The sequence below is a fragment of the Brassica rapa genome, chromosome A02, assembly GCF_000309985.2.
Source record: "Brassica rapa cultivar Chiifu-401-42 chromosome A02, CAAS_Brap_v3.01, whole genome shotgun sequence".
NCBI lineage: Eukaryota > Viridiplantae > Streptophyta > Magnoliopsida > Brassicales > Brassicaceae > Brassica > Brassica rapa.
The window spans coordinates 5537419-5556887 of NC_024796.2; the positions used below are offsets into that span (position 1 = coordinate 5537419).

At 34.8% G+C, this 19469-nt stretch overlaps 5 protein-coding genes across 6 annotated transcripts; 3 read left to right on the top strand and 2 right to left on the bottom strand.

The window, feature by feature from the left end:
* Nucleotides 1-1983: 1983 nt before the first annotated feature.
* LOC117125637 (subtilisin-like protease SBT4.8) lies at nt 1984-6716 on the bottom strand. The gene is made up of 9 exons (XM_033285351.1): nt 5076-6716; nt 4884-4978; nt 4686-4777; nt 4341-4593; nt 3778-4264; nt 3461-3690; nt 3258-3369; nt 2673-2880; nt 1984-2582 (listed from the first exon to the last, which is right to left on the bottom strand). Exons 1-9 carry the CDS (start codon nt 5172-5174, stop codon nt 2032-2034), a joined length of 2127 nt encoding a protein of 708 aa, XP_033141242.1. The 5' UTR covers nt 5175-6716; the 3' UTR covers nt 1984-2031.
* Nucleotides 6717-6951: 235 nt separating this feature from the next.
* On the bottom strand, nt 6952-10374 carry LOC103851613 (subtilisin-like protease SBT4.8). The gene is made up of 9 exons (XM_009128481.3): nt 9823-10374; nt 9626-9720; nt 9432-9523; nt 9088-9340; nt 8518-9004; nt 8202-8437; nt 7998-8109; nt 7713-7920; nt 6952-7620 (listed from the first exon to the last, which is right to left on the bottom strand). The coding sequence occupies exons 1-9, from the start codon at nt 9919-9921 to the stop codon at nt 7082-7084; spliced, it is 2121 nt and encodes a 706-aa protein (XP_009126729.2). The 5' UTR covers nt 9922-10374; the 3' UTR covers nt 6952-7081.
* Nucleotides 10375-12051: 1677 nt separating this feature from the next.
* LOC103851620 (probable NAD(P)H dehydrogenase (quinone) FQR1-like 3) lies at nt 12052-13576 on the top strand. Its single transcript, XM_009128486.3, has 4 exons — nt 12052-12206; nt 12262-12346; nt 12439-12798; nt 13118-13576. The coding sequence occupies exons 2-4, from the start codon at nt 12321-12323 to the stop codon at nt 13353-13355; spliced, it is 624 nt and encodes a 207-aa protein (XP_009126734.1). The 5' UTR covers nt 12052-12206; nt 12262-12320; the 3' UTR covers nt 13356-13576.
* Nucleotides 13577-15022: 1446 nt separating this feature from the next.
* LOC103851622 (dehydrodolichyl diphosphate synthase 5) lies at nt 15023-17504 on the top strand. The gene is made up of 4 exons (XM_009128487.3): nt 15023-15456; nt 16250-16472; nt 16562-16629; nt 16877-17504. The coding sequence occupies exons 1-4, from the start codon at nt 15281-15283 to the stop codon at nt 17319-17321; spliced, it is 912 nt and encodes a 303-aa protein (XP_009126735.2). The 5' UTR covers nt 15023-15280; the 3' UTR covers nt 17322-17504.
* A 160-nt stretch (nt 17505-17664) lies between these two features.
* LOC103851623 (dehydrodolichyl diphosphate synthase 4-like) lies at nt 17665-19436 on the top strand. Of its 2 annotated transcripts, none has more exons than XM_009128489.3 (4): nt 17665-18026; nt 18115-18364; nt 18451-18518; nt 18813-19436. In XM_009128489.3, the coding sequence occupies exons 1-4, from the start codon at nt 17920-17922 to the stop codon at nt 19255-19257; spliced, it is 870 nt and encodes a 289-aa protein (XP_009126737.1). In that variant the 5' UTR covers nt 17665-17919; the 3' UTR covers nt 19258-19436. The 2 variants fall into 2 exon arrangements, with proteins under 2 accessions (XP_009126737.1, XP_009126738.1); XM_009128490.3 differs by having other exon boundaries at nt 18496-18518.
* The last annotated feature ends 33 nt before the right edge of the window (nt 19437-19469 follow it).

Below are 19469 nucleotides of genomic sequence, written 5' to 3' on the forward strand. Positions count from 1 at the left end.
CTATATCATGTACATCTCAATTTTAAAAATAGTATAAAATAAATTTTATAGTTAAAACACTTGGATGTGACAGTGGTTGAGGAAAAACGGTGGTGGAAAGATATGGTTACGGTTTGATGGTGCTCAACTGCTCATGGTGGTGGAACTATACAGTGATGGTGGAAGAGTGATGGAATATCAGAGTTGATGCTGATTACAAAGGAGGCGGTTTGTGGTTATGGAGGAAGAGATGGTGGTTGAAAATATGATGGTTAATTGGATTTTGGCAAAGAAAAGTACAAAATACTGAACAAAGATTACAGAATGTGGTGATTGTAGTGGAAGTAGCGACAATAACAGAGGCGGTTGTGATTATGAATGAAGCAGCAGCGGTGGTGATTGGTAATTAATAATTAAAGAAGAAGGTATTTGAGATTTTAGTGACCGGATACTATAGATAGTATAGTATATAATATAGTAATAATGATGACTCTCTTTTTTAGTTATATTCTTAAAAATACTTGATTTCTTAGCTATCCAGCCTAATTGCCCTTTTAGAAAAGTGATATGTCATTCAATCTAATGGTGAGATATACAAATTTTATTTAGTAATGATTTATGTTTTTGCCAAAAAAAATGATAATAACTAATAAGTCCTATAATAAATTTTCCTTGTAAATATTCATTTTTGATGTAATTTTTAAAATATGGTAATGTAATATATATATATATATATATATCACATTAGTAAGAATTAAATTAGATATAATTACAAATATAAAAATCACATCAAGTTATATATTTTATTTTTGTATAAATGTTTATATTTTATCAAAATTAATTGTAAATATGTACCAATACCAAATTAAAGCCGTACTAGTCAAATTGTTTTGTTGATAATTAAATGATTGCAATTTTATTAAAATTTCTTGTTTATTAGTTTAATTAGAGAATATACCTTATAATTAATATTTTCTCATTTTGTTGGGTCCTAAAATCTTATAAAAATGGGTTTTATGTGGGTGTAAGTTTCACTTTCACCGACTGCAATCCTTCGAGATTGCATTATATTCTTGTGTTTTTTTGCCATCTCAATGATTTTATTGATCACAAATTACAAATTGTTTTATGAAAGACGGACAAGAATGGAACAAACTCCAATCTTGATTTTGTAAGATAACTGTTTTGGCTAATTTATCAGCAACTGTATTTCCTTGTCGTCGCGTATGTTGAAAAACCGTGGAAGATTGCATTATATTCGTTAAGTTTTAGAGGAATTCTAAAATAATTTAAGAAAATAAAATTTAAAAAAAAAAAGTAAGAGAGAGGCAAAGAAAAAGGAAGTAAGGACCGGTATCGAACTTAATCTTCCAGCTGTCGAGATGTGAATGGTTTTGCTTTTTACAAATTACTAAAATTTAACTATCTATTAAAAATCTATTAAAAGAATAATAATTAACAACTGAGATGGTTGTTTTGGGTTTCTACCCGTTGAGGCTACTCTTGTTGATTTTTTTTAACGCTGATTTATTAGGATATTACAATTATGATATGAGAAAAATTACATAAGACAATTCGACAACTGACAATATTATCTGCCTTATGAAGACTTATGTTTAACTGCATCACCTAAGACGTTCTACAAAGATCCACGCCATAGCAGATTTACTTGCACCATATTGAATATCTCTTATAAGCTTTTCTGTCGTGTAGTCTGCATAATTGTTTAATAAATCGCTCTTTCCGGGATTTGAAACTTGGATTTTCTGTAATCTGCAAGAAATTATATAGTCTGAGATTCAAACCCCATACCTGGGTGTAGAAATTTTTTAAAGCTTAACCAGTAGACTACGGTGCTTCCACAGCTCTTGTTGATTTTAGACCGTGAATTTCAGCTATATAACTGTGCTTAAGAGTTAAGACATTTGCTTTGACCAAACGAAAAAAGAGTTAAGACATTAGCATATATCGGAAGTCAAGAGATCAGACATAGAATCAACGAGATTACTAAAACATAAGGATTATATTGATTTATTATATTAATTAATATTATCAGATTGAATCAGGAATATCAGTATAAACAACAATGGGGCTTCTAACTTTATGGGTGCCATCAGACCATATTAAACTTGCAGAAGAAGGCAGCTTTGGGTCGATGTTGCTGCCTGAAACAGTCACGGTGAAAGCCTGCTTCTCCTTCACTGACATCATAGACAGGACATTAGGCGTAACCTCGACATTGAGCTTAGAACCCTGATTTAAGACAATCATCGATTTGTATGTAGAGTTGGGGATACCGACGTTGGTGACGGTTCTGTTGAAAGTGACGGTGAAGGAGCTATTTGATCTAGCACGTTTAGCCGTCATTGAAGGATAGTTGAGGTTTCTTGGTAAGGTCTTTCCAGTGCAAGTGATGGCTTCACCGGTAATGAGTCTAAGGGTTTTGGAAGTGTATTTCAAGCCGCAGAGAAAGGTGATGTGGTCTGCTTTGTCCAGTTCGTAGACAAGTCCAGGATTTAGAGCAGCTATTGGGTCCACATGGCCAGCTCCATAAGCGAACTCGGTTGATGCAACCCCAGTTTCAGAAGCATTCATCGACCAAGCTGCAAATGTTAATTAAGAGACACTATATAAGAACAGAGATATCGGCAAAAGGTTACTTGTGGTACAAGGTGGATCTCAATTTTGGTTACCGGTTGTCATGATGGCAGATTGGATCATGGATGGAGACCAGTCAGGATGAAAAGTCTTGATGTACGCAGCCACGCCAGCAACGTGTGGACAAGACATTGAAGTTCCAGATAGAACAGAGTACTTCACACGTCTCTGGTCTTCTAAAGATGGTGGACTTAAAGGTGAATATGCAGCAAGAATCTCCACTCCTGGTGCAGTTATATCCGGCTACATTTCAATCAAACATTTTTTGTCAAACTGGTTTTAAAAAGGACATAGTTATGTTGTAAGTTTTTGTCACAAAATAGTTTTCAAAGAGGAAAATGACCAAAATAACTTTTTTTATTTTGAAAAATTTTAATATTTATTTTTAATTTTTTAAAATTTGAAATTTAAAATTCCATTTTCATAATCTCACTCCTTAACTCTAAGCCTTAAGTCTAAATTAGTTAATCCTAAAGTATAAATTTATTTTTACCTTTTAGTAAAACTTTTTTGATCATTTTTCTCATTAAATGCTCTTTTGTGATAAAACTTTCAAAGGTTATCTTAGAGAATTTTTCTTTTAAAAATCCAATAAATATTTTAAAAAAAAGATGTGTCACCTTTAGAAGGTCAGCAGCAAGGGTGTTTGGACCACGAGAAGAGAAGGAAACAACTTTAGGAGCTCTCTGATTAAAGAATGCTTCACTTTTTAGAACAGTGCCTTGTAGCGACCTGAGGAAAACAAACACATACATATCAGGACAAAGAAGGAGACTCTTAAGAAATGTAAAACGTACGAAACAGATAAAAGATCGTTTGTTACTTTGTGGACTTATTGTAAGAGAGGAGAAAGTCATAGTCATCTGATGATAGAGCAGAGAGGGGACGAGGGCTAATGGTGGCGTAGTTGTTGTAGCCTTCAATTATGGTTGCAACAGCTGTTTTTGAACTAAATGAATATTCGCTCACCAATATTTTTCCCTTGGCCTGAGATTCTTGGAAGACAAGAGGATAGTTCTTTCCTTGCAGATCAAAAGCATTCACCGATCTTCCCTGTTAAGACAAAAAAAAAAACAAAAGTATTTGTAGGACAAAGAGGATACTATTATGATAGGAATGTTAGTATTACTTGATACTTACCACAAGTGTCTTGCCGTTTTGGATAACAACTTTGGTGAGAAACTCACGGTTGGTTGTGCTGGCTGCAACTGTTAATATCCACGGTGCGACACTCGCAACCGAGTTCGGAGTTGGACCGCTGTTGCCGGCTGCATTCACAGTGATAATCCCTTTGGCCATAGCGTGAAAAGCCCCGATTGCAATGGGGTCCTTTTCGTACGGGATGGCATTGTCATCCCCAAGGGATACGCTAATAACATCGACACCATCGGCTATTGCGTCATCGAATGCAGACAGTATAGCATCTGTTTTACACCCTGTGTCGGTGCAAACATTGTAAGCAGCTATCCTAGCAGCTGGAACGCCGCCTCTCGCTGTTCCGTTACCTATTCCAAAGAAGCTTGCGCCCGTAACTGCGTTTCCAGCAGCTGTAGACGCTGTGTGTGTACCGTGGCCGTCGAGGTCCCTGGTGCCTTCGCCTGTGTAGTCTCTTGCTCCGATCAACTTGCTGAAACATTGAAAACAAAGTCATCCTCTCCTTAAAAACAATAGTAATCTTATAAGATAGACATTAAGAGAATTACTTGTTGCAAGTGAAGTTTTTGCCGCCTGAGCAAACACCTTTCCATTTCTTCGGAGGCGGACCAAATCCTTTGCCCGAGAAGCTCTCCGATTCTGGCCAAACACCACAGTCGATGACTCCGACAATAGTATCACTCTCTACTGCCAAGTTTCGCTTTGTATTCTTTCCTTCCTTTAACCCCATGAAGTCCCAAGACGCAGTCGTTTGGAGTTGTAACTTCTTGTTCGGGAACACAGACACAACTCCCTCCATTTCTATCAAAACATAAAATGGTTTTAACTAACTACCTACGTGAATCCTTATAAACCATTTCAGCATAAGTGTGTCTCGATTGAAGATCACTCACCGGCTAGTTGTTCTCGTTCTGACTCGGTGAGTCGGGCAGCGAACCCGTTAAAACTCCTCTTATAACTTCGCACCAAACGACCTTCCATCGAACTAGAGTATATATATGTGTGTGTGTATTACTTGTTAGAATCCTCTTAATTAATGTGGGCTAGTTATAACTAATTTACGAATAGAGAATGATTTAATTTAATCGCACCTTTCTCCAGTGACTTCTTGAAGAATACTTATGTGATTCGACATTGGTGTGTAATCCGGTCGAGACGGAAGTGAACCCATGTAAACAACGTACACCTTCATCGAATATTATCATCATTATCTTCGACATGTATAATAAAACGAGATTGGTAGAAACAAAATTTATTATTAACTGTTATAAAAACTAATATACCTGTTTATCTTGACGATTATCTGTGGCTGCTGAGACTAAACCGAGTAAGAAGACAACGATACATGAGAGAAGACAAAAGGAAGATGCTCGTTTCGCCATCTTTTTCTGAATTATATGTTACTCTATTTTTTCAATTTCAATGGAGATTACATAAAATGATGATGAGTATTAGTAGAATTTATACTTTAACCGTGCAAAGAGACAAATCCTAATAAAACTCCATTGATTCGGTCTCCTTACTTGCTAATTGTAATGAACATATTACCATATATTTTATGATATCTTTCCCAAATGGCATCATTGTATGTTGACCAAAATGATCCACGATCGTTAATTTAAGGAAACATATCTATTATTATATTTTGTTACATCTAGCTTGATGTTATTTTACAATAATAACTAGGAAGCACCGTAGTCTACTGGTTAAGGTTTAAAGACTTTTACACTCAGGTCTGGAGTTGCAATTTTTTACAGATTACAGGAAATTCAGATTTAAAGTCCATGAGAGAACTATTTATTAATATAGATTACAGAAGAAAAGCGTACAAGAGATCTTCAACATGGTGCAAGTAAATCTGGTCAGAGAATTTTCATAGGACAGTTCGGATATATGTGTTAAGCAAATCCATATTTCAAGAGAGATCCCACTGATTAATAAGACGTTTCACCTTTAGTGAATGATTTAAGAATTGAGATTGATTTTTCTGTATTGCTGGCCTTAACAAGATGCATGTATCCATGGATCATTCAAACTGAAATGGACTTCTCTGTACATCTAGTTTGATGTTTGAGCTCATTTTTTTTTGTAGAATTTTCCTGAATAATTAAGAAATATATGTATATACAGATATATTTAAATAATTTATTCATTAAAATGTTTGATAATGGTTTATTATCCGATAATAATTTGTTACTTGGTACATATTTTGTTAACCAATACATAGTTTAATACCAAAGCATTGATAAATGATCTGTCAACTTCTACATTATTTAATATTTGGTATGTTAGCAGAGAAATGGGTTGATACATGGTTTGTGAGTTAATATGTTATATGATACATGAATTGTTATATGATATATGTTTCGTTAACTGATTCATAGTTTGATACCAAAAAATGAGTAGAGGAAAAGATTCAAAAATTGAGAAACGATGGTCAAGATGAGATAAAGAAGAGAAGATATCAACAGAGGTTTGGGATTGAAAAACAGAATCGATGGCGATTGAAAAACAGAATCGATGGCGGTTGAAAATTTAGAATGGAGACTGGTGAGTGCAAAGGAGATGAGAGTAATATGTTTCTATGGAGAATTGGTTTTCTCCATCAAATTAGATGAACTTAAATACTTGATTATGAAGAAAAAAAAAAGTGAAAGAGGATAAAATGTTATCTTACTGAAAAATTTAGGGAAAGGAAAGTGTGAAAGAAAAAAAAGCACAGATTGCAAGGACAAAAAAAAACATAAGAAAAAAAAGAGCGAAATAGAGATAATTTTGGAAATTCAAGTTAAAAATCTATAGTAATTTACCTATACATCAAATCATGTGTATTTACTTAATACTGTTTCTATGTAGGGATATAAGCTAAATTACTCTTCTTAGCAAAGAGCAAAGAGCTACTGCCCATTGCTTTGTCAATAAGTTGATTCCCGTCAGTTTTGTTTTTTAAATCTTTTAATCTCTCTTCATGCTACTTCACTACATATCAATCTAAATTTAAAAGGCCATATAGTCGTCTCTTTTTTAACACATAAAAGGCCATACAGTCCATCTAAGGGAATTTCCACTCCTAAAACTTAAAAGGGATATAACATAATTTTGAAATATTAACCACTTCAGTATCAGGTTAATAAAGCTAAGATCCCGAGACAACACGGCTAGACATGGAACATTTTTTAACAGAAAAAAAACACATAACAACAGCATGGTGGTTTTATTGCAACGGTAGTGATAATCATGATGATAGAAAGATCAAATATGTTAAATGCATGTGGCCTCATGGCCCTCATCAGCCACTAGTATAAATAACAATGGGGCTTCTCACGTTGTGTGTGCCATCAGACCAGACTAGATTAGCAGACGAAGGCAGTTTTGGGTCGAGACCACTGCCTGTAACAGTCACTGTGAAAGCCTGTTTTTCATTCACCGACTTCATAGACAGGACATTAGGTGAAACCTTGACACTGAGCTTAGTCCCGTGATTTAAGACAATCTGCGATTTGTAGGTAGAGTTGGGGATACCGACGTTGGTGACGGTTCTGTTGAAAGTGACGGTGAAGGGGCTATTAGTTTCCGAAAGTTTAGCCGACATTGAAGGATAGTTGAGGTTTCTTGGTAAGGTATTTCCAGTGCAAGTGACTGCTTCACCGGTAATGAGTTTAAGGGTTTTGGAAGTGTAGTTTAAGCCGCAGAGAAAGGTGATGTGGTCTGCTTTGTTCAGTTCGTAGACAAGTCCAGGATTTAGAGCGGCTATTGGGTCGACATGGCCAGCTCCATAAGCAAACTCGGTTGATGCAACCCCAGTGTCAGAAGCATTCATTGACCAAGCTGCAAATGTTAATTAAGAGACACTATATAAGAACAGAGATATCGGCAAAAAGGTTACTTGTGGTACAAGGTGGATAACAATTTTGGTTTACCGGTTGTCATGATGGCAGAATGGATCACGGATGGAGACCAGTCAGGATGAAAAGTCTTGATGTACGCAGCCACGCCAGCAACATGTGGACAAGACATTGAAGTTCCAGAATCAACAGAGTACTTCACTTGTCTCTGGTCTCCTAAAGATGGGGAACTCAAAGGTGAATACGCAGCGAGAATCTCCACTCCCGGTGCAGTTATATCCGGCTACATTTCAATCAAACATTTTCTGTCAAACCGATTTTAAAAATCCAATAAATATTAAAAAAAAAAAGATATGTAACCTTTAGAAGATCAACAGCAAGGGTGTTTGGACCACGAGAAGAGAAGGAAGCAACTTTAGGACCTTTCTGATTAAAGACTGCCTCAGTTTTTAGAACAGTGCCTCGTGGGGACCTACGGAAAACAAACACATACATATCAGGACAAAGAAGCAGACTCTTAAGAAAATGTAAAACGTATGAAACAGAGAAAAGATATTTTGTTACTTTGTGGAGTTAAGGTAAGAGAGGAGAGAATCAAAGTCATCTTGTGATAGAGAAGATAGAGGACGAGGGCTAATGGAGGAGTAGTTCTTGTAGTCTACATTTATGGTTGCAACAGCTGTTCCTGAAATAGTTGGATATCTGCTCACCAATATTTGTCCCTTGGCCTGAGATCCAAGAGTTCCCTCCACAAGAGGATAATTCTTTCCTTTGAGATCAAAAGCATTCACTGATCTCCCCTTTTCAAGACAAAAACAAAAGAGTCATTAGAAGGGACAGAGAAGATATTATTATCATAGGAATGTTACTTGATACTTACGGAAAGTGTCCTGCCGTTTTCGAGAACAACTTTGGTGAGAAACTCACGGTTGGTTGTGCTGGCTGCAACTGTTAATATCCACGGTGCGACACTCGCAACCGAGTTCGGAGTTGGACCGCTGTTGCCGGCTGAGTTCACAGTGAGGATCCCTTTGGCCATAGCGTGAAAAGCCCCGATTGCAATGGGGTCCTTTTCATACGGGATGGCATTGTCATCCCCAATGGATATGCTAATGACATCTACACCATCTGCTATCGCGTCATCGAATGCAGACAGTATAGATTCTGTGGTACACCCTGTCGGGATGCAAACTTTGTAAGCAGCGACTCTTGCAGCTGGAACGCCGCCTCTCGCCGTTCCATTACCTATTCCGAAGAAGCTTTCTCCCGCAACTGCGTTTCCAGCAGCTGTCGATGCTGTGTGTGAACCGTGGCCCTGGTTGTCCCTAGTGCCTTCGCCTGTGTAGTCTCTTGCTCCTATCAACTTGCTGAAAAACATTAAAAACAACGTCAGCCTCTTCTTAAAAACAATAGTAATCTTATAAGAGAGACATTTTGGAGAATTAGTTACTTGTTGCAAGTGAAGTTTTTGCCGCCGGAACAAACACCTTTCCATTTCTTTGGAGGAGGACCAAAGCCTTTGTCCGAGAAGCTCTCTGATTCTGGCCAAACACCAGTGTCGATGACTCCGATGATAGTATCACTCTCCATGGCCAAGTTCCGCTTTGTATTCTTTCCTTCCTTTAACCCCATGAAGTCCCAAGACGCCGTCGTTTGGAGTTGTAACTTCTTGTTCGGGAACACAGACACAACTCCCTCCATTTCTATGCAAAACATAAAAATGGTTGTAAGTAATTATCTAACCTTTTATAATACCATTTCAGGATAAGTGTGTCTTGATCGAAGATCACTCACCGGCTACTTGTTCTCGTTCTGACTCAGTGAGTCGGGCAGCGAACCCATTAAAACTCCTCTTATAACTTCTCACCAAACGACCTGTGATAGAACTAGAGTGTATATATGTGTGTGTATATAACTTGTTAGAATTCTCATAACATAGGCTAATGATAACTAATTTATGAATAGAGAATGATTTAATTTAATCGCACCTTTCTCCAGTGACTTCTTGAAGAATACTTAAGTGATTCGACATTGGTGTGTAATCCGGTCGAGACGGAAGTGAACCCATGTAAACAACGTACACCTTCATCGAATATTAATTATCATCATATTATCTTCGACATGTATAATAAAACGTGATTGGTAGAAACGTAATTTATTATTAACTGTTAAAAAACTAATATACCTGTTTATCTTGACGATCATCTGTGACTGCTGACACTAAACCGAGTAACAAGACAACGACATATAAGACGAGACAAAATGAAGATGCTCGTTTCGCCATCTTTTCTTATGCAATGAATTATATGTTACTCTAGTTTTTCAATTTCAATGGAGATTAACATAAAATGATATATGAGTAGTAGAATTTATACTTAAACCGTGCAATGAAACAAATCCTAATTAAATCCCGTTGATTCTGTTTCTTTACTTGCTATAATGAACGTATTTTATGATATTTTTTTCCAAATGGCATCATTGTATGTTGACCAAAATGATTCTCGATCGTTAAGTTAAGGAAACATATCTATTATTATATTATTATTATTTTCAAACTTTTATTATTATATTTTGTTGCATCTAGTTTGATGTTTGAACTTTTTGTAGAATTTTCCTGAATAATTAAGAATACAGGTATATCTAATCTATTAAAATAGAAGTACAAAATTAGATTATCCCTTAGTTTTCCACTATATTTACAATGGCATGCCACTGAAGTTATTAATTAACCTATCTTTTAGGATTTTTGTCTTTTCTCTTCAATTAATGTATTTCCAAAATCAAATTCTAACTAAAAATCATGGCAATAATAATTAATAAACCTAACTTTTAATATTTTTTGTCTTTTCCTTTTTATTATACATATGTGTATTTGAAAATAATTAATTCCATATATACATTTCGTAATTACATACATTATACGGTAATTATTTTACTAATTCCACATATACGTAATAAATAGTATACAACAATTTCATTATACATAATCATAAAATTTTGATCCATAAAAACAGTTTATACAATAATTTTATTATATATAATCATAAAATTTTGATCCATAAAAAATAAAAATACATTTGTGTGATTTTACAGGTCGTATTCTAAATAAATGGATGATATAATTAAGGGTTTACATGATAAAATAAAACTACTCAATATAAACTATAAAATTATTGTGTTTATAAATGTCATATTAAAAAAAAATTAAACGGGTAAATTTTAAAATATATATTATCACTTATACAAATAAATATTCATTTATCAAAAAACTAACACCTGCGCGGGTGCGCGGGTCAAGCTCTAGTTATAGTTAAAGCGCGGGTTAAATCAACTTAATAATCCATATGTTTTACATTGTTTCAAACAATCCATGAATATCTAACTTGTCAGTATAAGTTACATTATTAATTTAGTAAATACTTAGATTATAATGTGTTTATTTTAATTAGTTTCAAAATTTTAGTTATATTCAAGATTAAAATAATTTAATTAAGCAGGTAAGAGAACATATATATTACTAACTATAGACGTATTTGTAATTTTGTTACAACCAAATCTATAAAATAAAATATATACTTTTAGTATTTATCTATCTATCTATATTATTAAAATTGAAGTACCTATGAACTAGCGCTTATATTATATCTTAATTACATCTAATGCCATTAAAAACTAACTAATCTTAATTTGTAGCATTAACTAGTTTTAACAAAATATTTTTTAAAATACAATCAATTAATTTTATGTATGGTCAATCTTAATAATTGTTTCAAACGACAATATATCTTAACAATTTAAATACTTATGTACATATATAATATAAAACTGACATAAAATAAATGACAATTTAAATAATTACTTACTTATTGTATTACTAATAATTTCATATGCCCTAAAAGTTTGAAGATATATACAAAACAACATTCAATACTGTAAATAATTAGTATATAATAAAAAATAATAATATTCAACACAAATAATATATAATCTAATGTTGATATCAAAATAATTATGTACAATAAACATATGCAGTATGTTTTTTTAACTTAAGAAAAATAATTGTACGGGTGTGCATGTCAAAATCTAAAAATAAAATATTATTGTCTTTTTACCATTAATAAAAGCTAATTTGTGATTTTTGTCTTTAAAAGCTATCAAAGAAACAAAATTTTGAAAGAAATTATTTAAGAACTACTTAAGAGATTTTCCTTTCATTTATATATTTTATTAAATTTTTGCAAATTTATTAAATGCTTTAGTTTTATTAACTTATTATAAAATGATTATGTAATTACCCTCTTCTTGAATTATTCATTTACTTGACAACTGTTCTTAAATATATGATTAATTTTATTAATCACGAGGTAGGTTCAGCGTTTGTCTGGACTCATTTTTTATTTAATTGGGCTTGAAGATCAGCCCATGTGATCGACTAAAAATGGTCGGTCGAAACTCTAGCCATGTTATCATCATCATCTTCACCAAACCTGAACACATTCATAACTTCATATGTTCCTGATCATTCCCGAAGCTAATTCCTCTCCTCCTTGGCTTGGCTCTTCGAGAAAGGTTAGTTATTTTCTTAGAACTTGTTATATTCGAGTCTGATTCTAATTTGTAACAGATCGTGGAAGTCTTCGTCTGAGGGACAAGAATCCTAGGCTGTGCCCGAAGCTTCAAGCTATGGCTGTCACCAAGATTTATATAGTGTGAGTCTTGATTTAATCTGTTCAGTCAAGATTCTGTACCGGTTATCATACCGGTTTGGTTTTAACGATCCGGTTCTCTGTTTTCCTCGTAGGTACTACTCGTTGCACGGCCACGTGGAGACAATGGCAAGAGAGGTACTCAGAGGAGCGAACGAAGTTCCAGACGTGGAGGCAACTCTCTGGCAAATACCAGAGACGTTACCTGAGAAGATACTTGAGAAAGTGAAGGCTGCTCCAAGACCGGACGATGTGCCGGAGATTCAAGGGGAGCAGCTAGGTGAAGCTGATGGGTTCATGTTCGGTTTCCCTTCCAGGTTTGGAGTGATGGCGTCACAGGTCATGACGTTCTTTGACAACACAAGTGATCTCTGGACTTCACAGGCTCTCGCTGGGAAACCCGCAGGGATCTTCTGGAGCACGGGGTTCCACGGTGGAGGTCAAGAACTCACTGCGTAAGAACATAGTCATGAAGTAGCACATAAGCAATGTTAGTAGAACATAGTAGCATAGCCAATGCCGTCTCAAATTACTTTTAGGCTCAGAAAAATATTAATGGTATATTTAACAAAATAATGATGTATCTTTGTATCTTTTGAAGTTATAATCATTAATTAAATTTAGAAGTATATATCTGAAAAGTTAAAAATTTAGACTTTAATTTCTACATTTATTTTTAAACAATTATAATTTATATTTAGATTTTGTTAGACCGCTTCACTTTCACGTGCTAAAACAGCTTTGAGTTTAAGTGATTGGTTTTGTTGTGTGTAGATTGACGGCAGTGACGAAACTGGCTCATCATGGGATGATATTTGTACCGTTAGGGTACACGTTTGGTAAAGGTATGTATGAGATGGGAGAGGTGAAAGGTGGATCGCCGTATGGATCAGGGACTTATGCAGCTGATGGGTCGCGCGAGCCGACTGAGCTGGAGATTGAGCAGGCAAATTACCATGGTAAGTACTTTGCAGGAATAGCCAAGAAACTCAAGAAGCGGTCTCCTGTCTAGAACGGTATTACTCTGTGTTTTCCTGTACTAATCAATCTGTAAATTCAAAGGAGGAGACTGTGAAATAAGATCGACATAGACAGTACGGAGAAAACATGTGTCTGTAAGCTAATGATCAACAAATCTTATCTCCCATAGCTTATAGTTGTCAACTGAGAAACTATTAATCATGTAAAGCATTACCACTTTGATATCAATATACATCATACCTATTTCTCCTATACGTCGTTGTGATCTTGCCTTGATATCAATTCTGCTTTGTTTCATCATCTTCCTCTTCGCTCTCTTTACGTATTAACCACAGTGTTCCACTTTGTGACCCCACCCGCAACACCTCAGCTTCATTCAGATTATCTGCAACTTATGAGAAAGAAAAATGATGAACTAATGAATGTGTAAGAACAAAACTTAGAAAGGGTCTCTAGACTAACCAACAGCAAGAGTGGTACTTCTCTGATTCTATGGAGTTAATGCTCTCTATCTTCTGCTTCACAGATGTCAGCTAAAAAAATACCTGAGATGTTCAGCTTCAGTCAACTTAGTTAAGAAGAAGAATCTCAAGAAACAAGTGAAGTCATTATGAGCTAAAACAGTTCAAGTGGAGATGAACCCTAACTCAGTGATCATCTGAATACCAAAAAAAAAAAACACAAAGCCTAATTCTTACACCATAAGAACTAACCACTAGTGTGATGACCAAAGAGAATCAAGCTACAGAATCTGAAAGTGATTTTCAGAGATTTCACTTCAAACAAGACGGAACCTTCAAGTATATACTCTTACATGCAGACCAAAAAGGGGAGAATAAGAGGGGGTTTTCACCGACAAATAATCATCTTTAAAACAATTGAAATATATTTTTTTCTGTTATAAAATGAAGAAAAACAACCTTTTAGTTTCGGTTCCATGTTCAGTGTTACTTCTATTTTGATAAATTCAGTTATATTTAATACACACACCAGTGTTGTTGCTGTTGAATGGCATCTTTATAAAGAAAGAAAAAAATGTCTTCGAATTCTAGAGGTGCAAGCAAGAAGTAATAACTATACTTTTTAAAATATCAACATTTTAAAGCAATATATAGTTACACTGATTGAATTAATTGTTTTGCCGTCCTTATACGTACTGATTATATCTTTATCAGTACTGACTATTACATGTGTTTTTCTATATGAGAACTCCAAACACGAGTTTTTTCAGTAAAAAGCAAGTGCAAAAATAATCGTCAACAGCCTTACGGTTTTTGGGCCGTATTATTGGAACATCATGCTGGTGTGCGTTTCAATTTTCAACTAACCTTGAGTGCTTGCCTAAACATCCCCTCTATTAAAAGTCTAAAAACAAGGGTACTCCTTGATTAGTTTTATATTTAATTTTTATTAAGTTGGGAAGAAAAAAAAGTCCTCTATAAATTTTGCATATATATAAAAAAAATGTTTTAGAATGTATATTTAGTTTGTTGGTATTTTTAATGGTTTTTCTTTGTAACATAGCATTTATTATTGTAATTTAAAAAAAATGTTGAGATACTTTATTTTCAACCTTTTCGTAATCACAAATGTTGGCACGGCTCTGTAAACATGCAAACAAAATGTGAGAGCATGGCTATATCTGTACGAATCATACCTTTTATTTTTCCTGACGAATGTAAAATGTTAACATCTTACGTTTATTAAAACATCTTACTTTCCCTAGTTTGTAGATACGATTGGGATGCCAATCCTTTTAGTAATCACGTGAGAAACCATTTAGTAATTTTCAAGTGTCGTAGGATCTTATTAAACCTTAAATACGTATGACCTGTCTTTGTGTAGAAAAGCGAGGGAGCGAGAGAGAGAAAGCGTTACATTGATCATGAGCGTCTTTGAACGCGAAGCTCTTTAAGTACATAATCGAGTGCTTCAATTCCAAAAGAAGGAAAAAAAATGGAACAAATGGTGTACATAGTCTCTGTTGTTTTCACTTGTCTTGCTCTTCTTATCATCCCGGTTATCATCATAACTCGGCGTCTTAGTGTTCATCTCTCCTTCAAAAACATCCTCAGATTCATTAAACTCGTAGCTTCTCAACTCGATGATGAGGAAGAGAATAACGAGAAAAGGTACGTCTCCATTTGTTAATCATAGTTTGTACGTGTTACGAGCTCCTTATCCAGTTTATTTTAAGGTAAATTAAACAGTCTCCTTAAGTCTGACCTGAAAATATTTAACCAACCATGGATTCCACAACCACGCCTGTAATTTAGAGTAGCAAGTTATATATGTTCTCAATCAACCTAATTAAGAAAACTATTTGATTTATCCAATATACTTCGAGTTTTCGTCTTACTGTAGTGCGTGAGTCCATATTGATAGAACCATATTCGTGGGTATTTCTTTCAAATCAATGCCGACACATCTTGCACTTATATAATCCCCTCACATTTCAAGTTGCATTTTTAACATTTCCCAGTCCACACATTCTGAAAATAGCATATCTAACCTCTCTCTATTATGTGAAGTCATCAAACGTAACTGAAGTTGTATGTTTTACTATTAGTTTAGCTAGCAACAACAAAATTGAACGTTTTAGTACATTTTTTTAATATCATATTTAACCACTCTATATTAATTGAATTCATCAAACATAATTGAAGTTTACATTTTATTGAGTTGATATAAATGAAAAAAAAAAACATAAACATTGACTCTACATAGAAAACTGAAATAAATAAATAGTATATCTTTGTGAAACAAAACAAAAACCTAAAACATGCAATTTGAAAGAAGCCTAATAAACGGAGAAATGTTTTATGGATAAGCGGGTCTCAAGTTGGATCTCGAATATTCTACCAAAATTGCATGTTTGTTATACGAAGGCCTCAAAATTTTGCTTGTTCTTTAACTATTTTGTAGTGGTACAATAGGAGAGGAAGATAAACGCCGGAGACTGCCAAAGCACGTGGCGATTATATTGGACGGGAACAGACGCTGGGCAGAGAAACGAGGTCTCGGTACATCGGAAGGTCACCATGCCGGAGCGAGGAGGCTTATCGAGAATGCTAAGGACTGTTTCGCTATGGGGATAAACACTGTCTCACTCTTTGCTTTCTCCACCGAAAATTGGGCAAGACCTGAGGTGATGATGATAATGAAAGATCACTTTGTGAAAAAATTACAAGAGCTTTTCTTACATTTCGTTTTAACTCGTTTTCTTTCTTTGACCAGGATGAAGTTAACGGGCTGATGGCCCTGTTTGAGAAACATTTGAGGTCTGAGATGGCTTTCTTCCGAAGGTACACAACATCTTGTTTTAACCCCTCTCTAAAAGCAAGTTGTAGAGTTTTTGTTTTCTATTATATAAGGAAACTCAAAACTAAAATAGTTTTCTAAAACATACTATAAAAAGGTTAGAGAAGGAAACTAGTTCTTTATAAGAAAACACATCCTTCAACAAACAAACAAGAAAAAAGAATGAGACTATGAAAATTTTATTTTTCAAAAACCCTAACAGAAACTGTTGTCATTCTCTTATATATTCAGTGATAAAATCAAGATCTCGGTGATTGGAAACCGGACGAAAATCTCCCAGTCGCTTCTAGGTTTGATAACAGAAGCAGAGGAAGCTACAAAGAACTACGAAGAGAAGCATCTCATTATAGCAATAGACTATAGTGGAAGATTTGATATCTTACAAGCTTGCAAAAGTCTTGCAGAAAAGGCGAAAAACGGGCTGATCCAAGTAGAGGACATTGACGAGGATGTGATGGAGAAAGAGTTGATGACAAACTGTAGTGAGTTCCCAAACCCTGACCTATTGATTAGAACGAGCGGAGAGCAAAGGATTAGTAACTTCTTCTTATGGCAATCTGCTTACACTGAGCTCTACTTTCCTAACGTTCTATGGCCTGACTTCGGCGAGGCTGAGTATCTTGAGGCCTTGACTTGGTATCAGCAAAGGCAGAGGCGATTCGGTCTACGAGTTTAGAGTTTCAATTTCATGTCTTACCAATAAATTGTTTCAAGTATAGTAGTGGTCTGGTTGTTTCAAACCTATACTTTGCGTTTGTTTTTGTACGTTTACTAATTATAACCTAGCATTTCACAGTGATTTATTATTTTTATTTAAAATTTATGAAATACATTAAATATATAATTTTACAACCGACAATTTATATGCTATTTTAAAAATACTATTTTGAACTATCATGATTCATGATTTAAGCATGCGGCCCGTTTTACTAGATGGGGGGCAGTATAGTTTTGAATGGTAGATAACACAATTTATTAAGAAAGTGACATTTTAATTGATTGAGCAATACTTAATTCAAAGAGACAAAACTAATCATTTTACTTGGTTGTTTCACCTAATCGAAAAAAGAACGTAGTCTATCACTGCTTTAGTATTTGTTTAGTTGAATAGTAAATTAAATCACTTTTCGAAAAGGTTTATAAGAATGTGAGAGAAACAACCAGAGCCAGTCATTTAGAACTTAATCTTAAGATGATATTCACATATTATATATATAGTCTAGAAACAACTAGTATTTGCTACAAACACACACTTACTCTTCACACACACTAAGATGTTATCTCTGCTCTGTTGCTTTATGTCTCTCCTCTCTTTTCTTATACATTCTTGTCTCCGACCATGGACTCAAGCTAAAAAATCTCTGAAAGATGAAAAGGAAATGTAAAATATTGTTTTTCGATAAAACGTGCCGACATTTCCCACTAATATTTTCATCTAACCTATCTTTGTTCTTTTTGTTTTCTTGTAGTGACGAGGGAACTTATGTGGCTGGAGAGGAGGAGACACCTAAAGGGCTTCTGAGAGAGCAAATGCCGAGGCACGTAGCAGTGATAATGGATGGAAACCGGAGATGGGCCGAACGGGCTGGATTGCTGACGTCACAAGGCCATGAAGCCGGAGCCAAACGGCTGATAGAGTTCGCTGAGCTCTGCTTCAAACTAGGGATAGAAACAGTGTCAGCTTTTGCTTTCTCCACTGAGAATTGGGGAAGACACAAGGTGAGATGATTTCATACATACAGATTGTTTTGATTTGTCCTAAAGTACTTCAACTTCATTCTCTCTTAAACAACTTAACCACTCAGATCGAAGTTAACTGCTTGATGTCTTTGTTCCAACGATACCTCAAGTCAAAGATCCAATTTTTCCAAAGGTATGTTATACAATGACTAAGCATATTACATATTTGATTATAAAAGTCACTTAAATCTCGGTGCACTAATAAATAAATAAAAAATATTGGGTATTTTAAAAATATAAATATGAATATTGTTCGTAAATTATTTATTCACATAATCAATAAATAAACTCTAAAACCAATATTTGCATCAATCAAGTTTTGTTCTATAATTTTTTTTTGTTTTCTTCTAGTTTAGTTGGCAAATATTCTTAAACAGTAAAGCTTCCCATCAGCTCATTTTCTTACCAAGAATCTTGATTGTTATAGTGAGGAAATAAGAGTTTCTGTTATTGGGAATCTTGAAAAGATCCCGGAATCTCTCCTCGGAACAATCAAAGAGACAGAGGAAGCTACGAAGAGGTACAAGAAGAAGCATCTCATCTTGGCCATAGATTACAGCGGGAGATCTGACATCTTGCACGCTTGCAAGAGCATTGTGAAGAAATCACAACAAGGTTTGATCCGAGAGGAAGACGTGGACCAGACGTTATTCGAAAGAGAGCTTCTGACAAAGTGTACTGAGTTCCCAAGTCCAGATCTCTTGATTAGGACAAGTGGGGAACAGAGGATTAGTAACTTCTTATTGTGGCAGCTCGCTTATACCGAGCTCTTCTTCTCACCGGTCCTTTGGCCTGATTTTGACAAGGATAGGGTTATAGAGGCCTTGGTTTCGTATCAACGCAGAGAAAGACGATTTGGCTGTCGGATTTGATCACATGTGATGATGCTACGTTATGTCCATCTGGTCTGTTTCTCTTTGTGTACTATGTTATGTTAATCTGATTTTTCCTATCAAATTACTCTCTTTTAGCATCAGTTGTTATTGAAAATGATATCTTGTAAAACAAGAAACCAGTGACGTTGGTTCGCAAAGTCTATTGTTATTTGTTAGTTACATCGATGGCTTGTTACACAAGAAACTGT